The sequence below is a fragment of the Egretta garzetta genome, unplaced genomic scaffold (assembly GCF_000687185.1).
Source record: "Egretta garzetta isolate BGI_Z169 unplaced genomic scaffold, ASM68718v1 scaffold100, whole genome shotgun sequence".
NCBI classification, from domain to species: Eukaryota; Metazoa; Chordata; class Aves; order Pelecaniformes; family Ardeidae; genus Egretta; species Egretta garzetta.
The window spans coordinates 1,747,727-1,756,465 of record NW_009258265.1 but is presented as its reverse complement, the minus strand read 5'-3'; the positions used below and the strand labels follow the sequence as shown (position 1 = coordinate 1,756,465).

General features: G+C 59.7%; 1 protein-coding gene across 1 annotated transcript in view; it reads left to right on the top strand.

Annotated features, from left to right (window-relative positions):
* Positions 1–8,557, top strand: part of TUBG1 (tubulin gamma 1) — a gene marked incomplete at its 5' end in the record, with an annotated part of 10,087 nt that extends 1,530 nt beyond the window's left edge. Inside the window, 10 exons of the mRNA XM_009648661.2 lie at positions 66–178; positions 983–1,150; positions 1,402–1,470; positions 2,713–2,792; positions 3,396–3,522; positions 4,982–5,068; positions 5,292–5,441; positions 6,773–6,925; positions 7,247–7,408; positions 7,822–8,557. Of these exons, the coding sequence (XP_009646956.2) occupies positions 66–178; positions 983–1,150; positions 1,402–1,470; positions 2,713–2,792; positions 3,396–3,522; positions 4,982–5,068; positions 5,292–5,441; positions 6,773–6,925; positions 7,247–7,408; positions 7,822–8,019 (1,307 nt within the window). The remainder of the gene's footprint in view (positions 1–65; positions 179–982; positions 1,151–1,401; positions 1,471–2,712; positions 2,793–3,395; positions 3,523–4,981; positions 5,069–5,291; positions 5,442–6,772; positions 6,926–7,246; positions 7,409–7,821) is intronic.
* Between the last annotated feature and the right edge of the window lie 182 nt (positions 8,558–8,739).

The window sequence follows — 8,739 nt, the reverse complement described above, 5'->3', positions numbered from 1 at the left end:
CCCCGGCCCTACCCTGCCCTGCCCTGCCCCGCCCCGGCCTGGCTGACCGCACTCCCCCCCCGCAGTCGGGGTCGAGTTCTGGAAGCAGCTCTGCGCCGAGCACGGCATCAGCCCCGAGGGCATCGTGGAGGAGTTCGCCACCGAGGGCACCGACCGCAAGGATGTCTTCTTCTACCAGGTACTGCCGGGTGCTGCCCCTGCCACTCTGGGAGGCAGAGCGGGCACGCCGTGCTACGGGATGCGCCTTCCCTCCTCGCCGGGTTGATCCATGCCCGGATGAGCGCAGGCAGGGCTGTCTGTGACTGCTTCTGCTCTCCCCAGCAGCAACACCCCCCTCCCCATCAGGGACTGGTGGGCTGACGCTGACCCTGGGCTGGTTCGAGTGGCAGCCTCAGCCAACTGCTCCTGCTAGGCAGCACGCTGCCAGGGCTCCTGTCTGCACTCCAGTTTCTGGAAATGGATGTGTTGTGGAGGCAGAAACACGAGGCTGAGGCTGCCATAGATACCACCTTACGTAAATGCCACGAGTGCAAGCCCATTAGGGAAGAGCCGCCCCCCCTCCACCTGCCCAGCATTCAGGATATGCTCTGGGGCGCATAAAGATGCTGCATTACGGACAGGCTGTACATAACAAGTTTCCCTTCCTCCTCTTCCCTGTCAGATGCCGGCTGTGCCGTGCTCTCCCGTGACCAGGGGGTGGCACACGCACTTGCAGTTTCTCTTGCAGTAAGAAGCAGCGCTGAGCTGCGACTGCATCATGTCACCTGCCCAGCATTCAGGATATGCTCTGGGGCGCATAAAGATGCTGCATTACGGACAGGCTGTACATAACAAGTTTCCCTTCCTCCTCTTCCCTGTCAGATGCCGGCTGTGCCGTGCTCTCCCGTGACCAGGGGGTGGCACACGCACTTGCAGTTTCTCTTGCAGTAAGAAGCAGCACTGAGCTGCGACTGCATCATGATCTTACTGCTCCTTGTTAAAGGCAGACGATGAGCACTACATCCCGCGAGCTGTGCTGCTGGACCTGGAGCCCCGAGTTATCCACTCCATCCTGAATTCCCCTTATGCCAACCTCTACAACCCAGAAAACATCTACCTGTCCGAGCACGGAGGGGGAGCTGGGAACAACTGGGCCAGTGGCTTCTCACAGGTAACATAGTGCTCCTGGGTACAAACACAGCTCGTTAGGCCTGAGGCTTTATCGTGGCTTTCTCATGTCAGGCTCAGTACACGGTTTCAGAAGAATACCTCCTCATTCGGCAGGGGCTTACGCCCGACACTTTGTGGCACCCTGGGCACAGGGTCACATTGCCAGTCTGACTTGGCTTCATGCCAGCCTTGAGGAGCTCTTCTCCATTTTCTGTGGGAAAGAAACAAATCCTGGTCTGGTCTCTCTTACAGGGAGAAAAAATCCATGAAGATATTTTTGACATAATAGACAGAGAGGCTGATGGGAGTGACAGTTTGGAAGTAAGTAAACCAGGGGATTTGGATCCAGTTGCTCTGCTTGGTGTCTTCAGAGACAGGCTGCTGTTTTATAAGGTCGAGCTCAGCCCTTTGGTGTACACAAACTTCCTCAACTTGCTTCTGAGTGCTGAGCAGAAAACACGTAGAGAGGGGAACTAGGGAAGGGAGGTCTTTCCCACCACTACTACATTTGCCAGGCTTTCCCAGAAATCTTGTTACTGCATGCTCAGCGGGGCATTTTTCTGCCCCAAACACTGCTCGCATTGGGCACTTCCTGCAGGATACAGTCTGCAGGAAGTGTTCCAGGTATCATGGTGCTTTTTCCTTTCCCTGTTCCACTTCCCTCCCTTGCCTCTCCCGGGCGTCAGCTGAAGCAGGACACACGCTGCTTGTCCTCCAGTGAAGGCCCTCCTCTGTAGGGATGGCTGTGCTGGAGCCAGGCGCCTGCTGCCCCTCTGCCTGCCAGCAGGAAGGTGTTTAGACCCAGAGTTGCTGAGTGCTTTGAACTCCACAGAATGAGCGCAGGCAGCTGCAGCTTTATTTTCTCTCCAGCTGGGTTAAAGGGGCACCAGGGCTTTGCCGTGTGCCTCTGGCAGGACCTTGGCCACCATCGGTGTAAACCTGTTTCCTGTGCGTAGACAGACCAGGGCTCCCTGCTGTTTGTGTCAGGCTGTTGCATGGCAACAGGGGTAGGGAAAATGTCATTGTAAAATAAGTCAGCAGAAGATCCAAGAGCCCGGTGTGGGACCTGCAGCAGGTGGGAACTGCCCTGAAGTCAGGTAGAGGGAGTTTGGCCTCAGGCATTCTAATAGGAGGGGAATGGCATGGAGGGCCCAGGGAAAGGGCTGAGAACGTGTACCTCCATTTTGTATGACTGACTGGACCCTGAAGGTGATGTTGGAGCTATTCTGAAGTCTGTTCTGGGTTGGGAGGAATCCAGGAGGCTCCTGAGCAGCAGTTGCACTTTGTGGTGCGTGCAGAGATGTGGATTCCACCCACTCTGGCAGAAGTGGCCTGATGTGTGTCATCAGTGTGTGGCTGTCGCTGTGGTCTGGAGGAGCCAGGGCTAACCTCTGCTCCGTCCGCAGGCATCAGCACCGTGCTCTCAGTCATCACAGGAGGAGTTCTCGCCCTGGCTGGCGAGTCTCTGCTGGAGATGGTGGCAGTGGCACAGTGTGCTTTGCTCTGCCTGTTCCTGGGGCTGAGCTGGACCTTGAGCTGCCTCTGCATTCTGCTTCCTTCCAGGGATTTGTGCTTTGCCATTCCATTGCTGGTGGAACGGGCTCCGGGCTGGGCTCATACCTCCTGGAGAGACTGAATGACAGGTGAGCGTTCAGCCTTGTCCCCTTCCCTCACAGCAGAGTCTGGCCCAGCCTGGGCACCCTGCCAACACGGGGAGCTGGAGAGCGCTGACTCAGAGCCACCGCCCCCACCCAAACACTGTCTTGTGCAACCCCTGGCACGCTGCCCGGGGAAGGAATGGCTCCTGATATGCCTGGGGACTTCAGAGGCTCTGAAACTGGACTTGTGCAGTCTGAACTCTGCCTTCCCTCAGCCACTCTTACCAGGCAGCTGCCTTCCGACACCCTGACTCTGCAGGGGAGGGTGGGAGGCTCTAGCTGTGGGCTCTGAGCTGCCATCCCTGCCTGTTTCAGCTTGCAGCCTCTTGAAAAGGCTTGTAAGCAGCTGCTTAATCAGCCTGTGGATGGCTCAGCCTCGCCTGTAGCTCTGTCTGGCAGCCTGCTCCTGTACTGCTAGGGTAGGCACTGCTGGGACAAATTCTCTCCCTCCCTGGGAGCGGACTCTGGCATGCAGTGCTGGTGACTCACTGCTGTCCTGAGCCCTGGAGACTGCAAAGAGAGCTTGTGGGAGGAGAGAGTGCTGGCTTGGTGGTGTTAACCCTTGAGATGGCTGGGCTTTCTCACCAGGTATCCCAAGAAGCTGGTGGAGACCTACTCAGTTTTCCCAAACCAGGATGAGATGAGCGATGTTGTAGTCCAGCCGTACAACTCTCTGCTGACACTGAAGAGGCTGACTCAGAACGCTGACTGCGTGGTAAGAGTCCTGCTGCGTATCAGGCCAGCAGTGCAGCCAGTTCCTGCACGGCAGCCCTGTCCCCAGCCACTCAAAACTGCAGCTTTTCCTGGGGCAAGTGCCGTAGCTGTGTGGGGTGAGCGCTGCAGCAGCATGGCAATGTGCCTGCGAAGCCTCAGGTGCAGCAAGGAGTGCAGCCCTGTCCAGAAGGACTGAGCAGAGGTGGTGGCTCCAGGGACAAGGGCTCTGCGCTAACCCCTGCTGAGCTGTCCAGCTTGGTATTTCTGCCTCCGGGATCCAGCAGGTTCTTCCCATGACAGTGAGACTGGCTGTCCTTCCTCTGCTTAGCTGCGCTGCAGCCTTCTGCTCAAACTTGATTCCAGCATCGCTTTCAGCACCCACAAGCCCCAGCCAGGCAGCATCTTCAGCCTGCACCAGGGCCTTCGGTCAGGTCCTAACCAAGACACCACTGGTCCCTCCCATCTTATCTCTGCATGTGGCAGGGCAAGAGCAGCTGCGCCAGAACTGCTGGGGCTAAAGGTTGCTGTGATGTGCTGGCCCAGAGGCAGTGCTCTTTGGGAGAGCACTGGGGAGCACAGCCAAGACGGGAGGGAAGAGCTTCCATTGACAGTGTCGGTTACGCTCCACAGATGAGTCAGCTTGTGGTTTCAAGTGTCTGCCACCTGCCAGGGAGGGCTCTGCCAGGCTGCGGCGCTCAGGGCCTGTGCTGGGTCCTGTCCCCAGCCACTCAAAACTGCAGCTTTTCCTGGGGCAAGTGCCGTAGCTGTGTGGGGTGAGCGCTGCAGCAGCATGGCAATGTGCCTGCGAAGCCTCAGGTGCAGCAAGGAGTGCAGCCCTGTCCAGAAGGACTGAGCAGAGGTGGTGGCTCCAGGGACAAGGGCTCTGCGCTAACCCCTGCTGAGCTGTCCAGCTTGGTATTTCTGCCTCCGGGATCCAGCAGGTTCTTCCCATGACAGTGAGACTGGCTGTCCTTCCTCTGCTTAGCTGCGCTGCAGCCTTCTGCTCAAACTTGATTCCAGCATCGCTTTCAGCACCCACAAGCCCCAGCCAGGCAGCATCTTCAGCCTGCACCAGGGCCTTCGGTCAGGTCCTAACCAAGACACCACTGGTCCCTCCCATCTTATCTCTGCATGTGGCAGGGCAAGAGCAGCTGCGCCAGAACTGCTGGGGCTAAAGGTTGCTGTGATGTGCTGGCCCAGAGGCAGTGCTCTTTGGGAGAGCACTGGGGAGCACAGCCAAGACGGGAGGGAAGAGCTTCCATTGACAGTGTCGGTTACGCTCCACAGATGAGTCAGCTTGTGGTTTCAAGTGTCTGCCACCTGCCAGGGAGGGCTCTGCCAGGCTGCGGCGCTCAGGGCCTGTGCTGGGTGATCTGGTCCCCTGGCACACACGGCCGGTGCTGCCCTTCCTCAGGCTGCCTCCAAGGCTCTTCACAGAGCTGGTTTTTTTGCTCTTGCAGGTGGTTCTGGACAACACAGCCTTGAATCGGATCGCGACAGACCGGCTGCATATCCAGAACCCGTCATTCTCGCAAATCAACCAGCTGGTGAGAAGAGCTTTTTCCTCTGGAGAAGCCATCATGGGGCTTCCCCACTGTCTTTGATTTGGTCTGAACCTGCTCCATGAGCTGGAGACGATGATGGCCAGCTGGGAGCTGTGAACGAGGGTCCTCTGCCCTTCCTGGGGGCAGCCTCCACAGGCCCTGGCAGGGCTGTGTGAAGCAGGTTTTGAACGTGCTCCATGAGCGCTGACCCCATCCTCTCCCCCAGGTCTCCACCATCATGTCTGCCAGCACCACCACGCTCAGGTATCCCGGGTACATGAACAATGACCTCATCGGGCTGATTGCCTCGCTGATCCCCACCCCCCGGCTGCACTTCCTCATGACGGGCTACACGCCGCTCACCACCGACCAGTCGGTAAGGCAGCCCCGCCAGGCATTCCTCCCCTTCCCCGAGGGCAGGAGGAGCTGCCATGTTCACCTTGTAACATCCGTCAGTCCCACGGTCTTGGTGTGAGCTGTAATTGCGTGTTCCAAATCCCAGGCCCGTGTGCCCACACCACGTGACAGCCGTGTGTGATATGAATCAGACGTGAGCAGGCAATCGTGCTTGGGCTGGGCTACCTGCTGCATGCATCAGGATGGCTGTGGCGGCTATGGGAGGGCTGACAGTATCTGATCTGACAAAAGCCACCCTTAGAAACGATGAGAGTGAGCCCAGCAAAGCGGTCCTGCCAGTCCTGCCACCCCAGTGGGCCACTGGCCCAGGCCATTTGGGTCAGAACACTGTTGATCATTGTCATGCCAAGACTGACCGTGGGCTCCAGGCATCAGCCCCTTCCTGGGGCTTGATCTGTGTTTGGGGAGGGGACTGCTACTTCTCAGCTGCATCAAACGCTACCGCTTGCGTTTAGCTTGTCCCCAGTCCCCTCAGCCCCCCCCCGGTGAGAATGGGGCAGTTCTGTTTTGAGAGGCACTCACCTGCGTTGGCCGCGTCTCAGTTCTGCGGGGAGCTGACAGCTGCTGTTCTCCTCTCGTTGTCTGCATTTCCTCAGGATGTTACTCAGAGAAGCAAATCTGAAAAACTGCTGGCTCTGAAAAGGGTATCGAGTGTGTGATCTGTCCTCCCAGGGAGGAGTGTGGGGAGGGCTTAGCCAGCAGCTCAGACAGTGCCTGGAGCGGGGCCACGCTGCTGAGCTGTCCTTGCTATGGGCGCTCCTTTGGGTGCCGGCGCTGGCTGTGGCCCCCTCGGCAGGCAGCAGCTGGGCAAAGCCTGTGGCAGCCCGTGGGGACTGCAGCGGCCGGTCTGCCCACGGGCTCAGTGCAGGGCGAGGTGGGGAGGGGGTGCAGCAGGGAACAACCCCTTTCCTGTCCTCCAGCCCTGCTCCTTGCCTCAGCAGTGGAACGGGACAGAAGTTTGACAGCAGCAACGTGAAACCCTGTCACTCTGGTCTCAGCTGAGCTTTGCCTCAGCCCCTGCTGTGCTGCTGGGGGGTGCAGCTCAGTGCCCTTATGTTGGAGCCTCCGCCAACGCTCCAGTTCTCAGCCTGGCTGTGCCTGTTGTGTGATTTTTGGAATTTCCCTGCCCTGCATGCGGCTTTGCATGTGGCTCCGTCCCTGGGGCGAGGGCTTTTCCGTCCAGCTGCCCTCCGCTCCTCTGTGTGTGTGTGTGTGTGTGTGTGTGCAGGGCAGTGGGAGGGCAAGGGAGCAGCACGCCTGCTCCCTCTGACCCCCCACTGGCATTTGCAGGTGGCTAGCGTGAGGAAAACTACAGTCCTGGACGTGATGAGAAGATTGCTGCAGCCTAAAAACGTGATGGTGTCCACAGGGCGAGACAGGCAGACCAACCACTGCTACATTGCCATCCTCAACATCATCCAGGGGGAGGTGGATCCTACGCAGGTGAGCTCCCACAGCCGTTTCAGATGCTGATGGAAATGGTGTGGCCTGCCAAGGAAGGGCACGGTCACCATCTTCCTGTGCACAGACCCTGGGGTGAGACTGAGCAGTGCCGGAGAACTGGCTCCAAGTTGGTCCTGTGTGGGCCCTGGCCTCGTGGAAAGGCCACCAGTCCCTTGCCGTGAGGAGCCTCCCTACCTGCTGTTTGCTGAAGTCCACCTTCCTGAGGCTGTGTCATGCGAGGAGCAGCTTCTGGGTCTGCTGGGAGGGACCAGGCTGCTTTGCCCATCACCCTGCTGCCCCTTGCTGCTCTCATCCCGCCAGGTTCACAAGAGTCTGCAGCGGATCCGGGAGAGGAAGCTGGCCAACTTCATCCCCTGGGGTCCTGCCAGCATCCAGGTGGCTTTGTCCCGCAAGTCCCCCTACCTGCCGTCTGCACACCGTGTCAGCGGCCTCATGATGGCAAACCACACCAACATCTCCTCGGTGAGTGCCTTCCCCCTATGCCGCGGGCAGCACTGGGGCTCCACAGCTGCAGCTTTGATGTCGTTTCAGTCACAAATGCGTCTTCTGTGGGGCTTTCACAAAGCCCCCAGCAGGGCCTATAGGTGAGGGGAGGGCGGGCAGCTCCCAGCTGGGGCACAGCAGGGCTCAGGTCTGGTCTGGGGTCCCCTCAGTCCTCCTGCACCCCTGGTGCTGTTCTCCCAGGAGCAGGCTGCAGCAGGGCTCCTTCTCCCTGGCCAAAGGCAGCCTCGGAAGCACAAGCTGATCTGCTGGCCTGGGGCTGCCTGCCTGCCTGCCTCCTCCTAGGCAGCAGCCTGAGGAGGTCAGGCCCCCCCCCCTGCCCTGCGGAATCCCCCGGGAGCTCTGGCCCATCTGACTGCTGTGCTGCTCTCCAGCTGTTTGAGCGGACGTGCCGGCAGTACGACAAACTGCGCAAGCGGGAGGCCTTCCTGGAGCAGTTCCGCAAGGAGGACATCTTCAAGGACAACTTCGACGAGCTGGATAACTCCCGGGAGATCGTGCAGCAGCTGATCGACGAGTACCATGCAGCCACACGCCCCGACTACATCTCCTGGGGCACGCAGGAGCAGTGAGTGCCCTGCCAGGGGACGGGAGGGTCCCACGGCCACCTCCACGCATGCCGGCAGGGCTTGTCTCTGCTGTGCCCACGTTTAACACCCCTCAGCGCTGCCCGGCCGCAGTGGAGTCATCACACCGGCTGCACACACACACACGCTGCGCTCCTTAGCGGAAGCGGCTCTGCAGGGAGCAGCACTGCCCCTGAAGACCCTTGGCGGGGGACAGCCTCCGCTCCACCACATGCCCTGGCCCAGGACGGGACTGGGGCAGCTGCGCGCTGTGCTGGTAGGGAACCTCCACCCGTGGGAGGAACGCTTGCTCGGAGGATGAGAGCGAACCCAGGGGCTTGGAACGGGCCTGGCCTGAAGAGTTGGGTGCACGCGACCCCTGTGGCCAAAGGCTCTGTGTGGCTGAGCTAGTCCTTGCCCTGGGCAGGAGCCTTGTTCCTCCTTCGCCAGATCAGGCCTGGGGCACAGGCTGTATCTATATTTTTGTAGGTTATTTTGCTTTAATAAAGGCTGTTCCTGCACTGACGCTGCCCGCAGGGCTCCTGGAGCAAGCAGATGGGCAGGGAAGCAGCTGCAGACACTGCTAGGGCCACCACTCGCCTTGCCCAGCTGGCCAGCCCTGCTGTGCAGCTGCAGCCTGACAGTGTCCCAGCTTGGCGGGAGCGCTGAACCGGGGCCACTGCTCACCTGCACGTCCCAGTGGTGCGCGGGGCCGGCCCTGCCCTG